The sequence below is a fragment of the Eumetopias jubatus genome, unplaced genomic scaffold, assembly GCF_037043125.1.
Source record: "Eumetopias jubatus isolate StellerSeaLion01/CBP00866 unplaced genomic scaffold, mEumJub1_p1.0 scaffold_10, whole genome shotgun sequence".
Lineage (NCBI taxonomy): Eukaryota > Metazoa > Chordata > Mammalia > Carnivora > Otariidae > Eumetopias > Eumetopias jubatus.
The window spans coordinates 68841830-68869147 of NW_028274816.1; the positions used below are offsets into that span (position 1 = coordinate 68841830).

Sequence of the window (27318 nt, forward strand, 5' to 3'; positions counted from 1 at the left end):
AGAGGTGATCTTCCTTTTTGCCTGGGTGAGGGGAGCTGGGCGCCGCACAGGAGTCTCTGGATTTTCTCACAACTGTGATATGACCTCCCTGTCAAGCAGGTGTGTGGGCAGAATCTAGTGCCCCCCATGTTAGAGGGCAGTTTAGAGGCAGGTGGGTGCGGGGCTTCTGAAGGGCCTGAGCCCTCACAGGCCAATTGCTCATTATGCAGGCAAGGGGTCCCTGCCCAGGCGTTCACACAGCACGGCCGAGGCGGGACTGAAGCAGGAGCCCTGGCCACCTTCTCACTAGCCGCAGCTGCCTTCCTACCGCCGCCACCACCACCTGCGCCCACTACGCCGGGTCGGAAAAGGGCAGGAGCCAAACTTACTATAGGCTTCGTGCCTGCCCCATTTTCCCCTGCACCTGCTGCTTCTTGGGAAGGAAGGTGGCCCGGCAGGGAGCTTGGGGACGGCTCTAGAGTCCCAGGTGTCCAGGATTCCCCATCTCACAGGCCCTGCCGGCCTAGCCTTGCCCAGCAACGACACAACCCACACCTCCCAACAGGGACTGGCAGGTCCTTCGGTTTGGAAACTGAGACCCTGACTAGAGATGTGCAGTCCCCTCTGCTTAACAGACATGACCTCGTTTCGTTCTCACAGCTAACCAAATGTGGGGGTACTAAGGTTATTCATTTTACAGACCAGAAGACTGAGGTTGAGAGAGGGTAAGTCCCTTGCCCAGGGTCCTACAGCCCGTCGGGAGGTCCAAGATTCAAACCCATGTCGGTCAGTCTGGTGCTTTGGCAAGTTGGGGGGCGGGGGCGGCAGTGGAGAGGATGCAGAGACACACGGGCTGGGAGCAAAATGGCCAGGGAGGTGAGGCTGAAGGCAGATGCCAAGGCCAAATCACGAAACCAAAGATGCATTTCATTTCACTGAGTATCTGGGAAGGCTGCTGGGGAGGTGAGCGGAGCCTCAAAAAATCAAAATGGAGACGGGTGGAAGGAACTGGCATTTCAGGAGGAAGAAACAGCTTGGGCGAGGGCCAGGAGGTGTGACAGAGTATGTCTGAGCGAGACTGGCGCTCAGAGTTCGTGGAGAAGGGAGAGGAGGCGAGGCCCGAAAGGTCTCAAACAAAGGCTCTGAACGCCAAGCAAAACAGAGGAACTCGATCCTGGGAGCCCCGGGGGGTTCTCGAGAAGAACCCCCAGCTGGGGACCCGCCCCTGCGCGGAACCGCCACGCCTTTGCCCACGCCACCACCCTGTCCAACCGCACTGCTTCAAAACTTTGGAATTGTCCCTAGTAATTAGCTAAAGTTTTGCCTTCGCCGTGAGCCTACTCGTCCCCCTGAGTTTCCTTCCGTCGTTCCCGAAGAGGAGCCCCTATACCCATCTTTAAAACCCGAAGGAGAACCGACGCCAAACCCCCGCGCGTCCCGCGGCTGCGCACGCGCCCGCCGCCACCGGGACGTGACTCGTGGAACGTCCACTCCGGGCGGCGGGGAGGCGGCGGGGGTGGGGGGCAGGGAGGTGCCCCCTCAATGAGTCCAGCTTCTGCAGCCGTCGCCGTCTGGACTTAGAGCTGGGACCCGGTGCTCTCGGCCCCGCAGTTCGAGGAGTTTCGGCCGGTTTCAGAACTTTCCTAAAGAGTCTGAGGGCTTTTCTCCGTTGGCGTCCACATTCGGGCACTTCCATAGCCACCCATTCACCCCTCAGGGGTCCTCGACGCCCTCCACGCAGTTAATTAAGTGACGGACGCAGTAACCAAGGCGACCACTTGATTGACAGACACGAATGCGAACCAATTTCCGGAAGCTCCCGTCTGGGCCCGCCCGGCGCGTGGCCGGTGACCCAATGAAAGAACTGGAAACGCAAAAGGGGGCGGTGACGGGGCAGCCTAGGTTGTGGCGGTTCCCCGGTGGTTGCGCGTTGAGGGCTGAGGCGTTTTCGAGCCTTTGGACGATGCCGTGACGCAGCATCGCGAGAGCGTTGACAGTGTGAGCGCACCCCTGTGGAGGGAGCCCTTCGGTCGCGGAGGAGGCGCGTCAAGGAGGCAGGTTGCTGTTTGAGGGTCCTCCCTCGGAGTCCTTCAGTGAGTGGGGGAGGGGCGTCGGACGCCGAGCGGTCCCCGTCTGCGCTTGCGCGGGCGCCTCCGGTGACCCGGCCTACACGCACGCGCATGCCCGCTGCGCGCGGAGCCGCGGTGGCTGGCGGCATTGCGCGTGCGCGCTGAGGAGCTCGCTGAGGAGCGGCGCTGGCGGACGTCGGGCGAACGGCCCGTGACGTCGTGAGGAGCAATTTAAAGTGCGGGCTGGGCCGGGCGTCTGAGGGTCTGGCTGGGAGTCGGGTCGGTCCTCCGCAGCGGCCCTCCGCGGCATGAGGCGCTGCCGGCGCCCTTGCTCCGTGGGACGTGAAGAAGGTGGGGAAGGAAGCCCTGTTGCCGCCACCGCTGCATGACCCGCCGCCCCTGAGGCCCGACCCCGCGCCCGTTCCCTCGACGCCCCCCCCCCCCCGCCGGGTCCCCCGGTCTCGCATGGGGGCCTGGCGCTGAGGGAACCCCATTTCTCCGGGGGCGCCGGGGCGCGTCCTCCGAGAGCCATGCCCGGCCGCCCCTCCGGCCCCGGAGGACCCTAGAGCAGCGTCGTGGGGGCCATGGCGGCCGCCAGCGGTTACACGGACCTGCGTGAGAAGCTCAAATCCATGACGTCCCGGGACAACTATAAGGCGGGCAGCCGAGAGGCAGCGGCCGCCGCCGCCGCCGCCGTAGCCGCCGCCGCCGCCGCCGCCGCCGCCGCCGAGCCTTACCCGGTGTCCGGGGCTAAGCGCAAGTACCAGGAGGACTCGGACCCCGAGCGCAGCGACTACGAGGAGCAGCAGCTGCAGAAGGAGGAGGAGGCGCGCAAGGTGAAGAGCGGCATTCGCCAGATGCGTCTTTTCAGCCAGGACGAGTGCGCCAAGATCGAGGCCCGCATCGACGAGGTGGTGTCCCGCGCCGAGAAGGGCCTGTACAACGAGCACACGGTGGACCGGGCCCCGCTGCGCAACAAGTACTTCTTCGGCGAGGGCTACACGTACGGCGCCCAGCTGCAGAAGCGCGGGCCTGGCCAGGAGCGCCTGTACCCGCCGGGCGATGTGGACGAGATCCCCGAGTGGGTGCACCAGCTGGTGATCCAGAAGCTGGTGGAGCACCGCGTCATCCCCGAGGGCTTCGTCAACAGCGCCGTCATCAACGACTATCAGCCCGGCGGCTGCATCGTGTCTCACGTGGACCCCATCCACATCTTCGAGCGCCCCATCGTGTCCGTGTCCTTCTTTAGCGACTCCGCGCTCTGCTTCGGCTGCAAGTTCCAGTTCAAGCCCATCCGGGTGTCGGAACCTGTGCTTTCCCTGCCGGTGCGCAGGGGAAGCGTGACTGTGCTCAGGTAACCCACCCGGGAAGGAGGGGGCGCCCCTGCATCCTGCCGCCTTAGCTGCCCACCCTCACCCAGGAGGCGGCAGCAAATAGCTCGCCTTTACAGTTGTGACCCATTCTTCTGGTTTGGGGGGGAGAAGGGGCAGGGGGGAAAAGGGGTCTGTGTTTAAAACACGTGTAGTAAGGAAGCAGGGGAGGGGTCAGGGAACCAATCTAGAATTTTGTATCCCGAGGGCAGGTTTGGCGTGATCACACACGCTTGACTAAGAATTGATACAAAGGCGTCTTTCTAGAAGGCTGAGATTTTAGAAGTCTGTTTTCTGTGTGTGTTTTTTAGCAAGTCACTTTTCCGTTTCTGGGTCTCTGTTTTCAAATCTGTGCTTTTAAAAAAATAAGTGGAACTCTTATTTGAGAGTCTGTCCAACTCAGCCATTTTCGTGTTTTTGTTGTTTTTTAAGCGGAAGACATATGTAAGGCTTTCTTAACCGAGAAAATATGGAGGAAGGTCCCTGAGGGTATTTAATAGATACAGATTCTCTCTTCCCAACACTTTCCAGGGAGTGACTTCCCTGGAGACGAACAGATGAGTGGTTGAGGCAGAAATAGGGTGTAGCGGACTCGGAAAATGCAGCCCCTGTTGGCCGCAGAAGAGCCTGTTGGCCCTTTGTAAGAAGGTGTTACCTGTTACCAGGGCCATATGAAACCAAATAAAGTGGATCTTTTTACCTGGTGCTTTGTAGTTGCATCAGGCACAGAATTTAGGTTCTTGGCCTGTTTTGGGTCCCAGATCGTGCTGAGAATTCGCTCAGTACCCTGGTCCCCAAGAAGATTTTCTGCTGGAACGTCTTTGTTTATATGGAGTAGGAAATTTTTATTGGGAGGTGCCTCCTTCCAGCCCTAAAACAGGTAACCTAGCACTGTATTTTCAGTAATTCCCAAAACCTCTTAGGAGCTCTAGACTGCAGCTGCACAGAGCGGCTTGCTTGACCACCGAATTCTAGTATAGGATCAGAACGTGCTGAGTTTTTGTGAACAGCTTAACTTCTGAAGTCCGAGCCATGGGCCCTGGTCCTGGGGAGAAGTGGGTTCCTTAATATGAACTCTCTTAATGTGAGGCAGGTCATTGATCTCATTTGAGTTTAGCAGCTGAGGCTGCTTCTGTATCTGGGAGTGGCAGCAGAGCCTTGTGATATCCCAAGGTCTCCTGATGGGGAAGTTTGGGAAGTCAGTGGTAGCCGAAACAGTACTTTGGCTTCCTTATGCATCTGAAACTTAGATGGCCGCTTATCCATCAGGTGCCCCTTTGTCATTTGGGTTTCCAAGCTTACCCTTGGATCTAAGTGGTGCTCCCAGATTAAGGTCTTAGTGTAGAGCCCTTTAAGATGGGATTTCCAGGACAGACCCTCACAAGTGGCTTGCTGTGTAAGGCAGTTTGGTGTCTGACTTCATTGAAGGGCTCTTGATCCTAAAAGGAGCTCACACAAAGGCCGTTTAGTCTCTTAAGGGAATATGAATTTTCCATAGTCACAGGTCTTTAAGGTTGTCTTGAGGAGGTCTAGCAGTGGTTGGGTGTGTAATGGGTGCTCATAAGACGCAGTTTGTGACTTTGAGGCTTTCCCTCCCCCTAGCGCGCATGCGCGCGCACGCACACACGCGCACACACACGCCTTGTCGAAGAGCAGAAGTTTTAAGTTCTTAAAATACAGATCTGTTAGTGATCAGCAACAGGATTGCATCATCAGGAAAATTCTCTTCATCTTTTCCTTGGAATAGTAAAGTCCTAAAGCTTTCCCAGTTCTTTCCAACTCCTGGATTCTGACTTGGCTCTGGTGTTAATGCCGGAGGCTCAGCCATATCCTGAAAAAGTGCTGCCCCAGGCTTTGACTCCAGCTTGGCTGTCATTTGCTTTGAGACCTTGTGGGCATTCTCTGAGTTGGCTTTCCCATCTGTAAAGTGGGGGTAATGCCAACTTCCAAAACCTTTTAGAATTAATGTTGGTGATTTGGTGTTTTATAAAGAGCCTGGCACGGGGTAGGCGCTTAAGTGGGTATTTGTTTTCATACACAACCCATTTAATGATCCCTTGATCTCGTCTGGGAAGGGGCTAGGGATTGGATGGAGCCTGCATCGTGGCTCTTCCTTCATAGAGTTCACAGCCTAGTGGGAGCCACAGACAGTTACAGCCCAGGAAAATAACTGCAGGAGTACTTTGAAGGTGGGGGGACCATTTTTGGAGTGTTAGAAGTTTTTAGTAGGAGGAAATGAGGTAGAACTTGAAGGGTGACTAGAACTTAGCCAGGCAACGAAGTTGTTAGTGAGAACACGGAAGCTTTGGTGGCAGTAGCAGTGAGTAGCCATAGGTAAGGGGGGCGGGGGGCGGGGGGCAGGTAGATGCTGACTTGAGGCTGATGGAATTCGTTTTTAGTTCTCAGATTCAACCTGGACCTGAAGTAGAGATTCTGGCGAGGCATGCCATGGGAAAGCACTAGATCAGATCTCATCCGTAGTAGTACTATTGACATTTTGGGCTGGCTGATTCTTTGTTTTGTAGGGGCTGGTCTGTGCATTGTAGAATGTTTAGCAGCATCCCTGGTCTTTGTCCACTAAATAGCAGTTTCACCTTTATGGTGACCAAAAATGTGTCCAAATATTGCCAGATATCCCAGGGCGGGGCTGCGAAAATCATTCCAATGGAGAGCCACTGCTCTAGGGTTCTGGATGCTTCCACTAATTTTAATTTTCTAGCACCTGCTCATTTAGTACCCTCAGTTTCCTTGGTATGCAGGTGAGTGAACACCTGCCTGTTAGTAATGCCTCTCTTTAAGGGCTGCTTGGACTCTTCTCCAAGCTGGTAAGAGGGGATGTGATGCTTTCTTTCACTTCCTGGTGTGTATCCCAGTCCGGAAGTGATGAGCTGTAAATTTGCAGATTGGAAGACTGGGGCTGGTGAAAATAGTGGTTCTCTGAAGGTGGGGAGGGTTTTTAGTAAGTCTCATGTGACTCAGACCTCAGTTGTTAGCAGTGGAGTCTATACCCGTTCCAAGGCTACATGGCAGGAATACTGTTTTATATTTAATAGTTGTCAGTGTAGACATTAGTATGTGGCAAACATTGACTCAGCAGTATCCAAATGTGGGCATTTGGAACAGTGCCTCACAGACCCTTCTGGAAGTGCTTTAAAGGACTTTCCAAATCCAGTGTTTTTTCTTGTCGTCGTGTTTGTAACCTTCCCATGTTGAGCCTAGTTGGTCCTCTCTTAATGCTATAGTCCAGGGAAATAAGTATCTTTTTACCTTCTTTTCATATCCCTTCTTTCCACATTTCTTCTCCTGTTCTCTGTAGGGTGAATGAGCAGATTAAAACACATTTTAGTTGGATTAATTAGAATAATTACCTCAAGACTAATTGCTTACTTGCTGCTACTTTTAATCACTGCTGCATGGTCTGTGGTTGTGGTGGCCACATGCCCAGAGACCAAGGCCTTAGCCACCTGTCTGGAAATGACTTGTTACCACGAGCCATGGGACACGCAGAGGTGAGCGCAGCCTGTAACTTCTAAGTAATAACTGATATTGGGTGGAGTGAGTGGGCATCTCTTGTCCGTTCTGGGCTAAGGGCTGATCTTGTTCAGCTGTTTGAGAGCAAAATTTAGCTTTCTGGCTTAAAATAGTTGGGAAAGTAGGGCAGATAGGTCCTGGGCCACATCTCTTGTGTGCAGTCTTCTGATTCCATGGCAGGGGGAGGAACCTCAGGATGAAGTCAGGGCTGTGCGTTCTCAGGAGGAGCTCCGGGCCAAGGGGATTGGTTATACTTGGTTCTGCCAGGCCTAACAAGATGGCAGAAGCAGCAAAGGGAAGGAAGCTAGCAGGTGAACCATGGTCTTAATCGTGACGCTCAGAGCAAGCAGAAAGTAAATAGGTCATACACATGTCAGGGCTGGCTGGCCATTAGAGGCATAAGGCAGGCTCATGGGGGCTGCCCAGAGTACAGGTAGCTGTAGCTGAAGGGAGGCTGTTAGGCAGTCTTAGTGATCTTGGCCAGTCCCTCCACCTCTGGTTCTGTTCTGTCCTGGGCAGGGCACAGAGTGGATGTTGGGGAATGGTGGCTGTCTTGGAAATGTGCCTTAACACTGTCTCCAAGACTGTCCCCTAGAGGAGAAATGTACAGTCCTGCACGGTCCCTTAGAGTTTTTCAGACTCTTCATTTAACCTGCACCTAATCCTCTAAGGAAGGATTTGCTTTGAGATCTGTTTTGTAGATGTAGAAACAGAACAGTTAAGCTCAACACACATTTCATTTAGCGTCCACTGAGTGCAGAGACGAATAAGGCCTTTGCAGCACTTAGTCTTGCAGGGAAGACACAATTTCCACAAAGCCAAACATAGTAGTGGGGTGGGGGGGCGGTGGGTGGTGTGGGGGAAACCCAGCCTGGGGGATTTGAGGAAAGCTTCCCTGGGGAGAAGAAAGACTCTTAAGAGTCACTGAAAGCCATAGTGCTAGTGGGTGACGGAGCCAGGTCTGTCACTCTTGATGTTTGTGGCGTGCTGGTCACTGCTACGTGGGGTGGGGGGGACTTGAAAGGACTCAGCCCAGGCAGGGAGCAGGAGGCTGACCAGCATGAAGTATTTCCTCTTCTCCCTTCCCTGTGAAAACAAAGAGCAGGAGGCACTGGAACTTTTCTTCATGCCAAGGGTAAGGCTGGACCCAGGGCATATTAAGTTTCAGGCTGGCAGACTCTGACTTTCAGACAGTTTCTCTTGTAGTAAGTAGGTTTCTTAGCAGTAAATAATCCTCTGTGGTCTCTGCTGGACATTTTCTGTTGAAGCTTAGCCAGAAGAGCTTCCCTTGGCCAGAACTTAGGGCCTCCTGCTGCCAGAGAAGCCTGAGATACTGAGGAGGGGTCAGTATGTCACAGCTGCCAGGAAGTTCTAGAAGACCAGTACTAATGAGCTGTTCAGGTGTGTTCAGTGCCACGGTCATTTCTGGGGGTCCGTGTGGTCTTACCTCCACACTAGTTCTTCTGAAGCCTGGGCTTAGTGGCAGAATTCTGGAGGCCTTTGGGAGGTGGGGGCAGTTAAGGTTTGACAGACGTCTGGGTTTACTCCTTCTGCATTAAGGGAAGTGGTTCCTTGTTGAAGATGGGAGGTGAGGGTGGAGCTACCTGTAGCCATGTCAAACCGATTAATACTTGCAACAGTAGGAAAGGTTGTCTGTGGCTAGTACTGCACGTTCAGGCCTTAGAAATGCGCCTTGGGGGGCACCTGGGTGGCTCAGTCGTTAAGCGTCTGCCTTCGGCTCAGGTCATGATCCCTGGGATCAAGCCCCACGTTGGGCTCCCTGCTCGGCAGGGAAGCCTGCTTCTCCCTCCCCCACTCCCCCTGCTTGTGTTCCCCCTCTCTCTGTGTGTCTGTCTCTCAAATAAAACCTTAACACAAGCAGGGGGAGTGGGGGAGGGAGAAGCAGGCTTCCCTGTCGAGCAGGGAGCCCCATGCGGGGCTCGATCCCAGGACTCTGGGATCATGATCTGGCCGAAGGCAGACGCTTAACTTAAGACTGAGCCACCCAGGCGCCCCAAATAAATAAAATCTTAAAAAAAAAAAAAAGTGCCTTGGATTGCCTTTGGGAATTGGATTTAGCTCTTTGGGGGAAGTCCTGTGTTTATACAGGACTGTCTTGCACCCCACACCTGCATTCTCCCATTGTGGAGTGACAAGAGCCTAGAACGAGCTCTGGAATTGGCTCTGGGAATGGGGCCCATGAGGCCTCTTCTGCTGGCAGATCCCTGCAAGAGGAACCCAGATCACATTTCCTGGGCAGGTACTGAACCCAAGTCTCTAGCTTGCCCCGCGGTGGTCCAGGGCCCTCTGGCTTCTGTCCTGTGCTTAGTAAATGGGAATGCCGTGCCAGGCACACTGTATTATTATCTAACTTAATTCTCAAAATAGCCCTACAGCTTCCAGGGGTGTTAACCATGTAGTCATAGAACTCTAATTCTGCCTACAAGGGAAGAGACAGTGTTTCCCCTTTTAAAAATCTTATCATTTGGTGCACCTGGGTGGCTCAGTAGGTTAAGCGTCTGACTCTTCATTTCAGCGCAGGTCATGATCTCGGGGTCGTGAGATCGAGCTCTGTGTTGGACTCTGCTCAATGCAATCTGCTTGGGATTCTCTCTACTGCCTGCCCCCCACTCTTGTGCATCCGTGTGCGTGGTGTCTGTCTCTTTCTCAAATAAATAGAAAACATTATTATCATTAGTGGTCATAAAAGAATACATAAGTTGTAAAGCATAACAAAGTGAACACCCCAAACCTACTACTGTCCTTATTACAGATGAGGAAACAGGTTTAGGCCCCCAGCAAATGACTTCCTTAAGGTCACAAGGCTAGTAGGCAACAAAACTCGGGTTCTCACTCAGGTCTCTTCAACTCCTCTGTGTGTGGCATTTCTCACTGTAGGCCTACAGATATGAATGCGTGTTATTTGAGAGAAGTTTCTTTGGTCAGTGCTCCATTAAAAAAAAAAAATTGTGTTGCTGTAGTAATTCTCAGATCCCTTAATACAGTCATGCTTTTTTAAACTCTTCGATATTTTCCACATTGATTTGGTTGTGGACATTTGTCCATAGTCTCTTCTAAGACTGATGGTCCCAGAGAAAACTGAAAACCTCTGGTCTAGGAGCAGCAGCTCAGAGAGGAAATCTTTAAAATAAAGGTTTGGGGGATGCCTGGGTGGATCAGTCAGTTAAGGGTCTGCCTTCGGTTCAGGTCATGATCCCAAAGTCCTGGGATTGAGTCCCACATCAAGCTCCTTGCTCAGCAGGGAGCCTGCTTCAGCCTCTGCCTGCTGCTCCCTCTGCCTGCCACTCACCCTGCTTGTGTGCGCGCGCATGCTCCCATGAGTGGTGTCTCTCTCTCACTCTCTCTCTCTCTCAGAAATAAATAAAATTTTTAAAAATGGTAATAAAGGTTCTGTCTCTCCCAGCATGGCCTCAAATCAGAGGGGTTTCCCTCTTGGACTTATTTTCTATTTGTCTTGCTTCTAGTTCTTGCCCACATTGGGGCAGCCTGGCCATTTTGAGGCGTTCCTCCCAGGCCTGCAGTGTTTCTAACGGTCACACGGGTGTCTTTACAGCTGCCCTTGAGAAGGGAGCTGATGAGCAGCTGTGGAGAGGACGATTTGTGGTCCAGGGTTGGCCAGGGAAAAGCTGAGCAAGACAAGGCTGAGGTGTTCACCTCCCACCGCGCCTGTGTCTGGCTGTGTAGAGCCCTGCCTCGGCTCAGTGGAGGAACTTGGGGTGGGAGTACCTCTTGGGTGCCATGCTCCTGGTTGAGGGCATGTGAGGAGGCTCAGGATGCTGAGTTTGCTTCCGGAGTTTCAAATCGGAAAGATGTTAGCTGTGAAGAGGACAGTCATCTACCCACATTCATTGGTCTAAGCAGTTTTTTAAATTGTGTAACTTGATGAAAATAAATAGATATTTGAGTGTGATGGGAATTCTTAAAATATCCCAAACACAGCTGTCTTCAAGATTTTTGGATCCCCCCAAATGGAGGTTTTTGAAAGCTTGTTTTCAAGTAGACAAATTGAACATTGCAGCCTTAGTTCTCTGGTGACTCAGGGCTGTCCGTGTCTGCCTTGGCTTCCTCTTCGTGCTGAAGGGGGACGGGGGCAGGGAAGGAAGAAGAGGAGATGCAGTTCTTGTCTTCCCACCAAGGTCTGACCTAAGTCACTCTGGCTGCCTGCAGAGTGACTAAAGGTGTACCTTCTTGGGGGCCCTGTAAAAGAAGGGCTCTTGGCTTGTGTGGAGAGATTGCTGCTGTGGTTTCTGCCTTCAAGCCTGCCTTTGCCTCATCCCAGGTTTTTTCCTTGAGTGGAGCATCCTAGAGCTTCACAGGTGATTGCCCTTTCCATGTAGATCCTTGAACCTCTCAAAATAACAGGGCAGAGGTGGCCTTAAGACCTGGACCATATTTGTCTCTCTTTACCCTGTAGGGACTTTGATTGTCTGTTCACTTTCCAAGCTCATATGCTCTGTGTTTATTTTCAGTGGATATGCTGCTGATGAAATCACTCACTGCATACGGCCTCAGGACATCAAGGAGCGCAGAGCGGTCATCATCCTCAGGAAGTAAGTGCCCCGGTGTCTGGCACCTGCAGGACTGTCTGGAGATGTAGGTCTGGATTCCCTTAGAACTTGGCTCCTCTGTATCAATAGCATAGCAGCATGAAGCCTGGGAGAGGAAAAGGCTATCAGGTCTCATACTTTTTGATTTTAATTCTTTGAGGAAGAAGCGGTTTTGTCTTTTCTTCATTGGAAAATTAAGTTCTGTGTCTGTTTAAGGAGTTGGGGGCTGAGCCAAAGCACATGCTCCCAGTGTTTATGGACACAGTCTTGAGACAAGATTTGGGGACCCCTCTTCCAGACCTCCCCTCCCCCTGTCTCTTCCCTCATCTCTTTGGTTCTGATTTGTCACATGTGATCTTGCTGAGTATTTTTAGACTGTGCCTTAGCAGCCTGCTTTAAAAACGCCTGGGTTTTCACTTCTGGGAGGAGCAGGGAGTGAGAAGAGGAAACGAAGGTGGGAGGTTAGGCTGCAGTGTTTAGCAGTGGCATAGCTTGTGGCTGTCTCTCCTCTCTGGCCAGGGAGTTAGGGATGTACTGACCGACATCACTAGACCTGGCTCTTTAGCACTTCTGGTTTTCTGCTCGTGGAGTGAATGGACCGAGCCAAACAGATGCTGGGTCAAGACAAGCTTGTCTTTAGAGTGGAGTCCCAAGAGGCTAGATGATTGTCCAGGGTTGTCAGGAGAGCAGACCCAGTGCCTGGACGCCCCCCCCCCCCCAGGCTGGAACACAATGTCCCATAGCTTGCCATCTTTTTTTTTCTTTTTTTCATTTAAATAGTATTTTTAGAATAGCCTTAGATTTACAGAAAATTGTAAAGGTAGTACAGAGTTTCCCTGTACTGCGTGTGTACCACTTCCCCGATCTTAACGTTTTATATTAGTAAGATATGTTTGTTACAGTTAAGAAAGCAGTATTGATATGTTATTATTAACTGAAGTCCTTATTTATTCGGATTTCCTTAGTCTTTTCCTAACATACTTACTCTGTTCCGGGACCCCACATTACATTTAGTTGTCATGTCACCTTAGGTAGGCCCCTCTTGGCTGTGACAGTTTTTCATACTTGCCTTATTCGTGATGACACTAACTGGTCAGATATTTTGTAGAGTATCTCTCCATTGGAATTTGACATTTTTGTAATGGTTCTACTGGGGTTCGGGGTTTGGGGGAAGACCACAGAGGTAAAGCTCCTCTTCTCTTCAGTCCTGTCCAGGGCACAGGACTTCTCACTGTTGATGTTAACACCCGGCTGAACTTGTGTTTGTCGGTTACCTTCTGCACTCTAAAGTTACTATTTCCCCTGCCTTAGGAAGGAAGTAGCTGTGTTCGTTGGTTACCTTCTGCAGGCAAAAGTTACTCTTTTCCTGTCTTAGGAGGGAAGTTGCTATGTGCAGCCCCCCAGCATAAGGAGTGGGGAGTCACCACCCAAGTTATTTGGAAGTCTTCTACAAAGACATTTTGTTTCTTCTTCTTTTTCTTTTGTGTATTTCTTTATTCAGTTGTTTACTTACATCAATATGGATTTAGGGGTATTTGTTTTATGCTCCAGTTATTCCAGCTTTTGCCATTAGGAGTTCTCTCTTTTTTTTTTTTTAAAGTACATCCTTGTTTTTTGGCTTGCCATCTTTTTAACTTCAATCTGTAAGTTGAGCATCTTGGCCTTTTGGGTCCAGAACTCCAAAATAATGTGGTGGATGAAATCTCTTTGGCATGGCTCTACCAATTTGTCAAGTCAAAACTTGGGGTGTCTGTTGTACCTATATAGAATGGAAATGCTAGAGACCTGAAGGACAGTCCTGGGGTGCAGGCTGAGTAGCAGGCACACGTGGGAGCTGCAGACGGGTCCGTTTAGGAGCTGGCAGCGTCTCACCTGTAGCCTAAGAATATTCCCAGAATTCATCAGAAGGGTTTTTATCTGCCTTTCTTTCTTTTCCTGTGGTTCCCAGCACAGGCCAAAACCCAGAACACGGAAGTGATACAGCCCAGTTGTAGCTGCCTTCTGGTCTCTTCTCCCCAGTCATTTCTTCCTGGGCTATACTGGCACTTCCAACTCAGCCAAGGCCAAGTGGCCCACCTAGGCCAGGAGCTTGGAGAGGAACTCCTAGAGGGATATAAAACCAGAGCAGCAGCTTCCCAGATGCCCGGCAAGCCCCTCAAAATAGCTTATCCCAGGGAAATCTTCACTGGAGGCGCAAATGAAGTGGCCAAAGCTGGAGTGTCAGGTCATTCTTCCAGCTGTTTCCTTCCTCTTCAATGGTGGCTCCCTTACTTGACTTCCCGGGCTGGCTGGGTCAGATGCTTCTCAGTGGAGCTAGGAGCCTACACTGTTAACCAGGTCCCCCCGGAACCTCTTTGGCCAGCCGGGCCCCTGGTAGTGGTCTGACCTTGGAGAATTGACTGTTGGTAGGTAACTGATGCTCTTTGACCTTTTGACTTGAATGGGCCCAGGAGCCAACCACAGACTGGGTTAGAGAACAGAAGCACAGAGCCTTGGTTATGAGGGGGCTGGAGAGGAGTGGGAGGATGGCCCTCAGCCAATACTGCCCAGCTGTAGGGAGACAACTCCGGTTACCAGATGAGAGGCCCAGGATAAAAGCCGGGTTCCTTGTTGGGCTTTGCCTGTCCATGCAGCCTAGCCTTTTGGCGTTTTCCTTGTTGTCTTGTACTCCACACTTACATTAAAGTACTTGGAGCTCCTAGTGTGATCCATGGACTTGCATCCTTGCAGCAGTGTAGCCTCTTTTGGGAATGTTTTCCCATCTAACATGTTCATCTTATCCTCCGCATCCTACCCTGCAAATGACCCACGTATGCACAATGAAAGTTGGTTGACTTATCCGTCAAGGCTCAGGTGTTGATCGTTTTGACACGCGGAAAGCATCACAAACGTACCTGTAGCCTTCTCAGTGTATCCCCTCCCCCCACTTTAGACTGTTAATATATAGTCTATATTTGCCATCGTGAATTTCCAAATCTGCATTCTGTGGGGGCGGGGACCCTGTTCAGTCAGGCCCAGCATTGAGGCCTGGCCCAGAGGAGGTATCAGAGGAGGACAACACATGTGAATGAGGAGCAGCTCCAGAGTTAGCTGTATGGGCTTTGTCTTGGAAAAGGACGAGCTGGTGACAGGATGAAAAAGGGAGCATCCTGGCCCAGGCACTGCCCAGACATCAAGGATGTGGCCTTGACAGGTACCTGGCTGACTTGCTTGCTGGTGAGGCTGCATCTAGATGGGTGGAATCTAGGCATTGAGCCTGGCCCTGCTCCTCATAGGCAGAGGGGGGAGGAAGCCAGTCCTGCCTTCTCTTAAGTTTGGATAAAAATTGTACAGGCTGTTGTGGGAGGGCTTGGGTGGCTCTGTCACGAGCTCTGGTCAGTCAGAGCTGGGACTATCCTTCCAAGTGCCTCATGGGAAATGGGTGGGTGGCCACCAAGTGCCTTTTGATTCAACAGAATGTGGCGCCTTTGAATGTGGTTGGTGCTGAGTCTCCATGTGTGTGGCACCATTGTTTCTCATGGGGAGGACTGGGAGGCTGGGAGTGACCACCTGAGGGTTTCCCCGTGAGTGGAATCCTCGGGCTGCAGCTTCGTATTGTAATCTGTTCGGGGTCACAACCAGGAAACGGCTGAGTAAGACCCTGACCCTGGGTCTGCTGGTATGTAACAGGTTGGCATTTTGCATGCCGGAACAACACAAGCAGAGTGAATACTGTCTTAAAAGCACAGAGAGTATCTGCTGGAGCCCAGCAAACGACAACAGCAACAAGAAACAAAAATTTTAAAAATTACATCCAGCTCGGCGGGGGTTGGGAGTGGGGGGAGTTCGGACAGGATTGGGAGTGGGGGGAGTTGGGACAGGATTGGTAGATCTGGCTCCTGAGCTGGAAATCGCTGGCCAGGCAGAAATGGTAAGCCCAGGGCGCCTGGGTGACTCAGTCGGTTAAGCGTCTGCCTGCCGCCCAGGTCATGATCCCAGGCTCCTGGGATTGAGCCTTGGCATTGGGCTCCCTGCTAAAGTGGGAGTCTGCTTCTCTCTCTGCCCCTCCCCCTGCTTGTGCTCTCTCGCGTGTGTGTTCTCTCTTTCAATGAAATGATAACTCTTGGGGCGCCTGGGTGGCTCAGTTGGTTAAGCAGCTGCCTTTGGCTCAGGTCATGATCCCAGGGTCCTGGGATCGAGTCCCGCATCGGGCCCCTTGCTACTTGGGGACCCAGCTTCTCCTTCTGCCTCCCGCTCCCCCTGCTTGTGCTTGCTCTCTTGTCTCTCCGACAAATCAAATCTTAAAAATTAATTGAAAATTCTTAAAACCAAAAAACCAGTAAGCTTAAAGGCTAGGTGTGAAGTATAGAGGATCTGTGTAGTTGAGGGGAGGTATGGGAAGAAGGTCTTGGATCAACTCTTGGTCATCAGGAGATGGCTTGTGGGCGGGCCTTCAGGGCCTTCGGTTGGTGGCCAGGGCACCCAATCCCTTGGTCTTCAGGAGGCACCCAGGGCTGCCCTAGGTCTGCCTACAAGATCTTGTATTCCTGCATGGCTAATCTCTCTAGTACATAAAGTGGCTCAAGGCAGTGTTAGTAGCCCATTTCTTTGCTTTGGTTAAGTGAGCTCAGCTTAGTGGGTTGAAGCTGGGAAGAGCAGCTAGAGGTTCATTTGCCAAATGTTAACCAAGGCTGGTATGCCAGGAAGCAGTGGGGTGAGGGATTTGCATGAGAGAGACTTTGTAGGAGGCTGAGTTAAATGGCTTATTTGGTCGTTCAGAACAGGGGACTCCCAGGGGTCAGGGGGAGACTGTTCCTGAAAGCAGAGTAACCCCAGTATGAGGCTCTGTGTGTGTATGAGCAGAGGGTGAGAATGGAGGGTGCATTCTGGGCTTCGTCCCTTGGGGAGGGGCAGGGGTGGCCAGCTCTTGGTTTCCCTGACTCGGCCTGAGACGTTGCCCCCACCAAAGACCTGTGCCATTGCTTCTGTCTCCATGATTCTCGTCTCCTAGGCCAAGGATTAGCCTACCTTTGTTTCTTGGTCCAGTGAGTGTGTGTGTCTATGTGCATTTACCCTGCACAAGGAATGGGGGAGCAGTTAAGACCACCTGGGGATGAAACTGGCTTAAGCTCCTGGCCTGGCTTTGCCCTGTCTTCACTGAAGACAAGTTGGTTATCTGAGCCCTGTGTCCTCACCTATAAATTGGGTTAGTGGTGGTGCTAGGGATGGTTAAATTCAAGAATGCTGTGCCTGCTTCTCCTAGCCCCTTCCTTACCGTACTTGTTCTCTGAATTTGATGAGTCGGGCAGGGGATGAGGAAGGCTGCTGTCCAGTTGAGGGAAGGTGTGAGTTCAGGCACCGCGTGAGAGGAAAGCGAGACCTGGAGATAGGTTGTTCACTGGGCCAGGCCAGAGAAAGCAAGCTTGTTGTCTGGCCACCTGGTGTTGTGGAGGATATCGGTACCTAACCAGGCCTGAACGGGGGATTCCTAGGCACCCATGATGCTGGCCCTGTTGTCTGGCTATCATCCGTAGAGCTCTGGGTTACAGGTATGTGGTAGGACATGTTGGTAATCAGGCTGAACGAGTTGGAGAGGCCCTTGGGGCCTGGTTATTGTGCAGGCCTGGGTATGGAGGTCTTCTGGGAGCCCTGCTAGGACCATGGGCTTGGGGTGCCCTCTTCTTTGGGTTATACCCCTCATGTGCCTTTCAGGCTCTCCTGAGACCGGTGTAGAAGCCTGCTGTGGTCAGAACTGTCTTGTGGGCAGCGAGGTGTGATGTTGGAGGGAGTTTGGTGGAAGATGGGGAGTGGTGTCAAGAGGGGGTGGGTACTGTTGCGGGAGAGAGAACAGTACTGTCTGCGCTTTGTGAGAATCTGATACTCAGGTGCTGCAGCTTAGGCCTAGAGGCCTAGGTCACTCAGTAGATAAGGGTGCTCAGACAGACCTGCTGCACTGCCTCCCTGCTCCATCTTGAGAGTCAGGCTTTGTAAGCACAAGGGTGCTTGGTGTGAGGGTGGAGCCGGGAGTTGTGGGATGGTTGGCTCCAGGTGCAGGCTGGTTCCTGGTCTCCCAGAAATGGTGGTCTGCCTGGACAGCAGTCTGCTCTGTTGGAGTACAGAGAGCCCACCTGGGCTTCAGAGGCCATCATGGGATAGTAGCTGTGTGACTTAGGCCAGTGATTTGGTCTCCAATATAGCATTGCTTCCCATCCTTACGGTGGAAGTAATCCTTCTCAGCAGCTTCTCTGAAGGATTAGAGGATTCAGTGAGTGATAAAGGAACATGAGGAGAGCTCCTGGGATGGTCAACTCCCTCTCTTTGCCCTCAGGTCACATGTTAATGTGTTAATATTAATGCTTAGTCATCCTCCCTTTGTTTTGGCTTCCCCAGGATCTGTGCCCAATCCCTGCTTTGTCCTGGGGGCTGTCCTGACACCGTGGGTGACCTCACATACCTGGGGTGCCTTGCTGTAACCCCTGGATGTTAAGTCAGATCTGTGAGGCAGGTGTCTGTTCCTCTTGCCACCTGAGGCGGCCCAGGCCCCAGCCCTTACTGCTAGCACTTCCTGACTTCCAAGTTTATGGATCTTGTTTGCTGAACCCTGAGGGGCCTGGCATGCTCCTTGGAAGTTAGCTGCCTTTTAAGAGGGGTGTTCTCAGAAATTAAGCTGTCAGTGGGCAGTGGGTTTGGGATCTTGCTCTAGCCTGGCTTCCTGCAGCACGGTAGCTTTTTGGAAGTGGAAGGAGGGCAGGAACTTCTCCAGCTATTCTGAGATGTACTTGTAACAGCCCCAGGGGATGTGTCAGGAGCACTTTGGGGACACAGAGCTTATACTGCCCCCAAAGTGGGTACGAGAGACAGGGTTCTTAGTAGGGCCTCCTCTGATCATCCCTTCTCTTGAGGGCCGCCTCCTGATGGCGGTGGTGCTGTCTCGTGCAGAACATCCTTCCCCTCCTTTAGGCAGTTCGAGAGAAGCAGAGCCAGTCCGTGTCCTTCGCTTGTCTAGTCTCCGCTGGTCCCACCTGTCTACCTAGCCTCTCCAGTGGCCCTACCCCCATGATGGGGGGCCACCACCGCTGCCCAGGCTGGCCGCTCAAGAAGGGCGGGGGGCGGGGAATCCCCTCCAGGGATCAGTGTGTGCAAGCTCTGCCTGCGTGGCAGGATGTGCTCAATGTTTTGCAGCCCCAGAAGTGCCGGGGCCAGCCAGGCTCTCCCTTGGTGGCTGTGCTCTTGGTTCTCTTGCCGTCTGTCAGTCATCTGAGAAAACAACTGCAGGCTGCCAGGCCCTGCCTGCCAGGGCTTCACTGGGGCTGCTTCGTCCTGCTGTATTTTTCCTGCCCTGAGCGTGTGCTCCTGGTACCTGTGCAGTCTTAGCATTGGCGTTAGCTCCACCGTGCTGGGGGTGGGTGTGAGGGGGGGCTTTCCTCCATAAGTCTTCACAGCCTTGGAGGCCTCTCAGCCAAGCTTAACAGCTGATGTCTTACTTGGTCTGCTCTCCGCCACCTGGCCCTCTCAGCCAGGAAGGGTTGGGGTGGGGGGATGAGGCCTGGCCTGGTAATGAAGAGGTCCTTGGGCTCCAGTGATTTCTAATTCCCACCCTCGTGTCTGGGTGTTGGCTAGCACCACCTCTTCCTGATAACCGTCTCAATCCTAGCCTTGAGGGGCGCCTGGGTGGCTCAGTCGGTTAAGCGTGTGCCTCTTTAGCTCAGGTCATCGTCTCAGGGTCCTGGAATTTAGTCTGGCTTTCTGCTCAGCAGGGAGTCTGCTTCTTTCCCTCCCTCCCTTTCTCCCTCCCTCCCCTCTTCCCCTCCCCCCTCAAATAAATAAGATCTTTTTTAAAAATCTTTTTTTTTTTTTTAACATTTTATTTGTTTTGGGGAGAGAGAGGGAAACAGCAATTGTGAGCAGGGCAGAGGAAGTAGCAGATTCTCTGCCGAGCAGGGAGCCCGATGTGGGGCTCAATTCCAGGACCCTGGAATCATGACCTGAGCCGAAGGCAAATGCTTAACTGGCTGAGCTACCCAGGCACCGCCCCCCCCTAAATATCTAAAAACAAAACAAAACAAAAACCTCCTAGCCTTGAAGGATGCCACTGGATTTCTAGACCCTTAGAACTGAAAGAGGCCCTAGGACCAGCCACACTTCTTCCTACTTTGCTTAGGTGGAGAAATGGGCCCAGAAAAGGGTGGAAACCAGCCTGGATTCTAAGTGGCACCATTAGGGCTGGATTTTCCTTTTGCTGCTAGGTAGGTCCTGGTTCCCTGAGCTTGGAGGGCCCAGAGTGGAGGCCGAAACTGGCAGGCCAGTCTGTACAGCTGACCATTCTGCTTCCGTGTCCATGAGGCCAAAGCAAACAGGCAGGGGAAGTTGCCCTGCTGGTCTGCCCACCGCTGTGGGCCTGAGCGCATTAGAGCCTTGGTTCCTAGCTAGGAGGCGCCCCCTGCTGGCTACAGGAGAAAAACCCCTGCCCAGGGTCAGAGCCCTGTGGTTACTGCTTGTCAGGCTTGGTTGGAGTCTCACCTGGGCTTAAACCTTTCTCCCACGACTTCTAGGACCCGTAACCTTTGGGACCTAGTTTTCCCCATCTGTTTACAGCAGGTCAGCCAGTCGGGGGGCGGGTAGGTAGAGGGACCTGTGAGGTTTGCATGTAGTTGTTACGAAGAATACCATGTGGCTTAGGCCAGGGCAGCTCTCGGATTTCCCTCCTGCTGTCTTCCCTGCAGTGTTCTTGTGAGGTTGCTTTGCTCTGACCACAGCACCTTCCTCAGAACCAAGTGACTGTTTTGTGCACAGCTGCCTTTGGGAAGGGTGCCTTCAGGGCCTTTTGCCAGATGTGTCCCCATCACTCCCCACCCCAGGCTTCTCTCCTTGCTGCCTTGCTCCCCTTGCTGCCACCAGCCTGACTTACCAGCCTTCTCTGTACCACACAAGAAGCCTTGGGGCTTTGAGGTTTCCCAGGCTAGCTTCCTCCTGGCCTGGCTTCATAAAGGACTCCAATCATGGCCCTGGACTATCTCCCTGCTCACCTTCTCCCTCTCCCCTGTCCATACTTTCATGTTTTCCCTTTACTGGGCAGTGTGTTCCTTAAAACTCACGCCTACTGTTTGGTGGGGATTTTGCCTTCAAAAGCCTTTTGGCCTTGACTTGGATAGCATCCTGTAACTGGCAGAAGCTGCCAGGTGGCTGTGGTGGAATCATAGCCAAGCGTGTGAATGTTGAGTTGGGCCTGGGCTTTCCTGGCTCTGCCACAGCCTTAGGGTTCCTGTAGGAGAGTCTCTTTTCCCTTTTGTAGGCCTGGACCAGGGGAACCTTCTTTCCTGTCTTGATATTTCAGGAAGGATGAAGGCATCTGCTTGAGTATTATGGGGCCCTCAGTACTCTGGCAGGTGGAATAGAAGCCCCTGGAGAACCTCTGGGCCGAAGCAGGGTGAGTGGGGCTGCTTGTCCAGCTAAGAGAGAACCCTGGATCTTTCCCCTGGTGCAACAGATCTTTCTCACTAGAGGTCTCCAAACAGAAATGTTCCTGTTCCTACTCCTAAGCCTTAACTTAAGAAGGTGGGTCTTTGCAAGTCAGCCAGGCCTAGTTGAACCATGAGGAAACTGAGGCACAGAGCAGAGACTGCTGGCTCCCTGCTTCCTGGCCAGAGAATTGGTCTGATGGGGCCCACACCCTCCCCAGAGGCCCACTGGTGACCCCATGCATGTTTCCTTTGCAGGACAAGATTAGACGCACCCCGGTTGGAAACAAAGTCCCTGAGCAGCTCTGTGTTACCACCCAGCTATGCTTCAGATCGTCTGTCGGGAAACAACAGAGACCCTGCTCTGAAACCCAAGCGGTCCCATCGCAAGGCAGACCCTGATGCTGCCCACAGGTGCTCAGCTTAGGGACCTTCAACAAAGGCCAGCAAAGCAGCCCCATGGCCTGGCTGTAGGGTGAAATGGGTGGGGGAAGCCTGGGGTGGGTGGTTCGGAGCCTGGCATTGACCACCTTTCCAAGCCTTATGTCTGCTGCTAGGTCATTGGCATTGGTGGCATTCCCACCTAACCCGTGACCAGCTGCCTGCACCCCCAGAGAGCGGGGGTTGAGACGAGATTCTGACAAGTGGGAAGGCTTTGTGGGCTCCCTTTGACTTGCCTCGCTCAGTCCACCCAGACAAATACTCTTGTGGGGTATACTTAAATGTTAGGAGGGAAGCTCGGGCCATGGAGGATAGCAGACCAGGGACCCATTTCAGAAGGGTTGGGGGGAGGATTTCTGGGAAGTGTTTAAGCTGAGATGAGAAGGGTGAGGAAAGCCGTATGTGAAGGCCCATCTAGGCAAGAGGTACTTGGGCTGAAGCCCTGAGGCTGGAAGAACTTGCTGGTCAGGGGCTAGTGGAGTTGGTGAGCAGATGAGGGGTGGGCAGAGCACGGGGACAGAAAAGAGGAGGTGATGGCAGGACGGTGCAGGGCCTTGAGGCTGTGCTGGGATGGGAGGAGCCTCCTGTCCAGCAGGTTTGGCAGTGTCCTGGCGTACTGGACTCAGCCAGGCAGACCTCCCAGGGTAATTGGGAGGTGTTTCAAAGACTAGACGTGGCCACTGCACTTAGTGGGCAAAGGGCCGATGCCAGTGCGTCCGCCATTGCCGCCCCTCCTGGAGAATGGCTGAGCTGGAGTGCGCCAGCCCACAGGTGGTGAGGGATGCTTCCATCCACCTCTTCCCTTGCAGGCCTCGGATCCTGGAAATGGACAAGGAAGAGAACCGGCGCTCAGTGCTGCTGCCCACACACCGTCGGAGGAGTAGCTTCAGCTCCGAGAACTACTGGCGCAAGTCCTACGAGTCTGGGGAGGACTGCTCGGAGGCGGCAGGCAGCCCCGCCCGAAAGGTGAAGATGCGGAGGCACTGAGGCTTGCTGCGCCTCCCGGGAACTCTGGTTAATACTCACGGAGCTGCCCCCTCCTTCTGTTCATGTCGGTGTTTTGTTTTGTTTTTCTTTGGTTTTTGTTTTTCGTTTTTTGTTTTTTGTTTTTTGTTTTTTTTGATCCTTACATTTTTTTTCTCGGGTTTGTTGCCTGTTAAGGCTGAAGAACAGAATTGGCTGGGACCTGATTCTCATGTTTTTGGTTTTCCTACAAAATGGAAAGGCTGTTGGCATCTATAGGGGACAGAAGCTCACGCTGGAGTGGCCAGTAGAGGTGGGGGGGTAGCTGTCCTCAAGTGGGGCCGTGTCAGACTGGGTTTATTTAAGAGCAACAAAGTGTTTTGGTTAAGAAAATTCTTGTTTTGCTTTAAATGTAAATCTTCCTCCGTGTTGTAAGTGAAGTTCAGTCTTCTGCCCCTTCTCTCCACCCACCCCCCATGTCTGTGTGCTGGGTTGAGATCTCATGTTCCTTGTTGGCTCTGCAGGAGGCCTGCTGTCCTCCCCCCTCTCACCCATTCTCCAGGCCCTGGAAGCTCACGCAGATAGCCTCTTCCTCCTCCAGCAGAGTTGTTCAGGATGCCTGCGTGGAGGTTTAAACAGTCCTCTGCCACCCCAAAGCTTTTGGCTGAGCCCCTGGGCTTCCTGCACGCCCATTGGCCTGATCTGCCCACAGGTCCCTGAGCTGCTGAGGGGCTGGCTACAGTGGTCCTGACCTTTCTTGCCAGGAGCACGCCACTTTGCTGGGTTGCTTCTTTCAAGCATATGCGTGTGATTGTACGGAACAGTTAGACTTACCACGTTGGGGCAGTTTTAGGAATTGTTTCTAGCTAGAGGGACTGGTGTCCTTCCAAGTCTAGCATTTGGGGTATGGAAAATTGTTGTGGTGTGTGGTAGGGTTTTTGTTTTCTTTTGTTGTTGAGTTTTTATTTTTTCCTTTGGTCTCCTGACTTCTTCCTAACCCTTTCCTTTCTCCTACGTTGGCCAGCGTGAGCCTTCTTTCCATGTCATCCCCATAGGAAGGTGCCTGTCCGCCCCCTCTGTCTGCCTATAGCATGCATCCAAGGCCAGAGCTCAGGGCTGCAGATTGGGTTGGTGCCTCCTCTCCTTCAGGGGCGTGAGAGCTGGGGAAGGGGCTTTGAAGAAGTAATAAAAGGAAAAAAGATAGTTTTTGGCAGTTCCCACCTACTCAGAACCTTGAAGGTTGCAAGGTTTAGATGATCTAGATTCATTAGGAATGTCTCCTTGCCAGCCAAGGCCGAGACCCAGGCCTGCTGAGAGCAGAGGCCTTCCCAGTCCCCAGGCTGCCACCACCCCAGGGGGCCTTGTCTTACAGAGGCCCAGGCCTGAGGCTGCAGAAATCTAGGGCAGCCACCACCATCAAGAAGCCCCTCTCAGGGCCCAGAACTCCTTTGCCAGCGTGGATTCAAGTCGGGACTGCATAACTAAAGCAGTTGCAGTTTTATTTTTTTTTACAGCTTTTTTCCCAAAAATGATTTGTAGTTGTGTGTGCAGCACTTTGCCCTGATATGTGTGCTCTACAATAAAAACCAAATCTAATATATTTTGAAACAGTTGTCCGATACTGTTATAAGAGAGGACTTGCATTTGGTGCTTCCTTAATCCCCTTATTTTCTTAACTCTGAACCCAGGCTGGGGAGGCCAGACAGAGTTCATTGCCCACCAGGGAGGTCCTCATGGGAGGTAATAGGGCTGGGGGCCGAAGGTGAACTTCCCCTCTGCCTGCTGTGCTCTCACCCACTCCCAGGAGGATGGACCATGTGTCCAGGTGCCCCCGACGCCATGGGCCTACAGGAGCCAGGATCACACCCTGCTGAGTTTTTGAAGCCTTCCCCCCACTGGACGTGACAGGCTGTGTGCCAGTGAAGGAGGGACAGGGTGAGCAAAGTTGGGGAGAGCCTGGCCTTTGTAAAAGATAAGCAAGTGGTTTTGCTCGTTAAACAAATTCTTGAGTTCCTTCTATATTCTGGCTGAGCCCTCACTGTGACCTCATCAGTGAGCAGAAGTCTTCTGGTCCCTGCTTTCAAGATGTGTACTACAGAGTTGTGGGATACAGTTACAGGCGTCAGGCAGATGTGTTTGTGTGGACTGGGGTTGGAGCCCAGAGGGTTTTAGTCCCTCCAGGTCCCAGACCTGGCTGCCAGATTCTGGTCAGCTTGGGTCTGCAGTCTCCCTCGTTGACTTCCAGTGCCCAAGCCAGTCTGGCCAATTCTTGCTGTGGAAACCTGGCAGCAAGTCACTTAACCGCCCATTTCAGAGAGGAGAAGAGAGAATCTAATCTAGAGGGAGCAAGTGACTGGCTAGGGCTCAGTCCTGGAAATCGGTGACAGGATAGGAAAGGCAGTGGGGGGGAGCCTGCATGTGGTCTGTGGCTAGTTAGGCCTGCGGGGGTAGACTGGGTCCCGGTTGCCCCAGAGAGGAGACACAAGCTGAAAGGGAAGGTAACTTGCTCAAAGTCCTCCAGACTACAGGGCAGAGGGGGGCACCTCCCACTCTGTGCCCAGGCCCCTGGCTCAGGCATAGAATGGGGGGGCTCACGTGGAGGGCTGGGGAGCTGCCGCTCTACGGTGGTAGCTATGACGGAGTCACACCTGGGCTCTTCCTAGTCCCAAAGAGGCCCTTTGCTCTGCAGGAATGAGAGACCGGAGAGGCTGGGGCAGGGGGCTCCAGCCCTGGTAGCTTCTGCTGCATCATTGGCTTCAGTCTCTGCCCAGCAGTTCCACAGCACCCCATCTCTGGACTAAACTAATTTTCTGAGTAGTCCCTAAGCCTGCCGGGGTTCTGCACCTGACTCCCTGAATCTGACTCTGCTCCCACCCCAGGCTTGCACACAGTAGGTGCTCTATCAACATCTGGCACTAGCCCTGCCTTCGTGGGGAGCCCATCCCATTCCTTCGATCCTATTGGCTGGGGAAGTTGCGGCCCAAAGACCCCTTCGTTGAAAAATACGAGTGTCCTACTGTGTGCCAGGCTCTGCGCTGGGTGCTGAGGATACAAGACAGACCTGGTATAGGTCTCTCTCGCACATAGCTGTTCTAAATTGTGCCGACACAAAAGGTGTGTAGCACAGAAATTACAAATAATAAAACACACAGTACACTCTTTGTTATTAAAGTTCTGTATAGCCAAGTGTTCCTCACAGGATGCTTTTGTCGATCTTTTTGATAGATTCTTTTATTTGTAGCTTATCTGTGGTTGTAACTCAACCGTGATATGGCAAATGGAGTTGTATCCCATTGCTGATTATAGTTTTCCAGGGCTCCTGTAACAAAGTACCACAAACTTGGTGGCTAAAATATCAGAAATGTGTTTTTTCACAGTTTGGAGGTCTGAAATCCAAAATGACGATTGCTGGGCTGAGATCATGATCGAAACCATGCTCCTTCTGGAGGCTCCAGTCCTTGCCTCTAAAAGCTTCTGGTGGCTGTTGACGTTCCTTGATCGTGGCCCCATAACTCCTGTCTCTGCCTCCGTGGCCACATGGCTGCCTCTTCCGTGTGTACCAAGTCGCCTTCTGCTTGTCCCTCATTAGGACACTCGTGATTGGAGCTAGGGCCTACCAGGATGATCAAAAATAATCTGCCCATGTAACGATCTTTAGTCACGTCTGCAAAGTGGAAAAAAATGCACAGATGCCAAGGATTAGGACCTGAAACCTCTGGGCGTCACTGTTCAGCCTGCTACACTACTCTTTTCCCGATAAGTCTGTCCTTAAACCTGGGACATGGCCTACTGATTGCTCATCGTTGGAACAAACTATGTTAGTTGGATTGAAATTTCTCAGCCTCAGCACTACTATTAAATTTAATCCGCATTATTTTCTCTACTGATTTCTTAAATCTAGACCTGTGCTGTCCAATATGGCAGCCACTGGACAGTTTGGCTGTTGAACACTTGAAATGTGGCTGGTTTGAATTGAGATGTGCTTTAAGTGTCAAATACACACTAGAATTTGAAGTTAGTATGAAAAAAAGAATGTAAAATATATCATTAGTTACTTTATATTGATTACGTGTTGAAATGACAATATTTTGGACATACTGGGTTAAATAAAATACACTTTAATTTCACCTGTTTCCTGTTACTGTTTTAAATCTGGCTACTCACAAATTTGAAATCACGTATGTGGTTTACATTCTGTTTCTATTGGATGGCACTGGTCTAGAAAATCAACAATAAATCCAGCCTGATTGGTGGCGTTTGCTGATTGCTGTGGGGTACACACTCCCTTGGTGGCTGATTGAAAGCTCTCAACCATAAGGTCACTGAACACAGTTGTGAAGAGAGGGGGACAGAAGCACATGGTTGTACAGGGTCTCCACCTCACAGATACCACAGATGTAAGGAATGAAAACGTACAGGCAATAGCAAGACGGAACATAGGAAGTGCTTAGTTTTGAGCACTACCTTTGTTTTTAACATAATTCTATATGATCTTCAAGAATGTTTTAACAAATGAATTGCAAAATTCCTTAAAATTTGACAATTGGCTCTTGTGAGTAGCTTCCCATGGGAGGGTTTTGAGCAGAGGACGTGATCAGACTTAGGATCCCTCAGGCTGCCGTGTTGAGGACAAGTCAAGATCATTAGGAGATTGGCACTGGCAAGAGATTAAGGGGCTCGGAACCCAGGAGCTGCGGCCTACGGTGGGGCTGGAGTTCTCCAGCTAGGTGTCTGCGTGCTCGCTGGTGCACTACCACCCCGTGCCCACAAGGAGGCAGCAGGGTCCAAGCGACAGTGCTTCAGAGCGGGGCCGGGGACTACTGTACCTCAGTTTGGATGGGGAGCTAAGGCCCCAGAGGCAAGAACTTAGGTTCCCCGCCACTTCTGCCCTGCTCGGCCAGGGCCCCCAGGTTTAATGGGTGTGTGGAGGAGACCCGACTCACCAGCGCATGATCCTGTG

General features: G+C 52.3%; 1 protein-coding gene across 4 annotated transcripts; it reads left to right on the top strand.

Moving 5' to 3' along the window:
* The first annotated feature begins 1871 nt into the window (after positions 1 to 1871).
* Positions 1872 to 26485, top strand: ALKBH5 (alkB homolog 5, RNA demethylase). 4 transcript variants are annotated; one of them, XR_003607056.2, is made up of 6 exons: positions 1872 to 3402; positions 11440 to 11520; positions 21213 to 21368; positions 22205 to 22361; positions 24163 to 24293; positions 25736 to 26485. XR_003607056.2 is itself a non-coding variant. In XM_028089541.2 (5 exons), exons 1-5 carry the CDS (start codon positions 2633 to 2635, stop codon positions 24238 to 24240), a joined length of 1242 nt encoding a protein of 413 aa, XP_027945342.1. In that variant the 5' UTR covers positions 1872 to 2632; the 3' UTR covers positions 24241 to 26485. The 4 variants fall into 4 exon arrangements, 3 of the variants coding, with proteins under 3 accessions (XP_027945342.1, XP_027945343.1, XP_027945344.1); XM_028089541.2 differs by having other exon boundaries at positions 24163 to 26485; XM_028089542.2 differs by lacking the exon at positions 24163 to 24293.
* Positions 26486 to 27318: the final 833 nt, after the last annotated feature.

Excerpts from the sequence above, each read along its gene's own strand:
- ALKBH5 (XM_028089541.2), top strand. The coding sequence starts at position 2,633 with ATGGCGGCCGCCAGCGGTTACACGGACCTGCGTGAGAAGCTCAAATCC. Across the intron at positions 3,403-11,439 it reads GGAAGCGTGACTGTGCTCAG|TGGATATGCTGCTGATGAAA; the intron begins GTAACCCACCCG and ends GTTTATTTTCAG. Across the intron at positions 22,362-24,162 it reads CAGGCAGCCCCGCCCGAAAG|GAGGATGGACCATGTGTCCA; the intron begins GTGAAGATGCGG and ends ACCCACTCCCAG.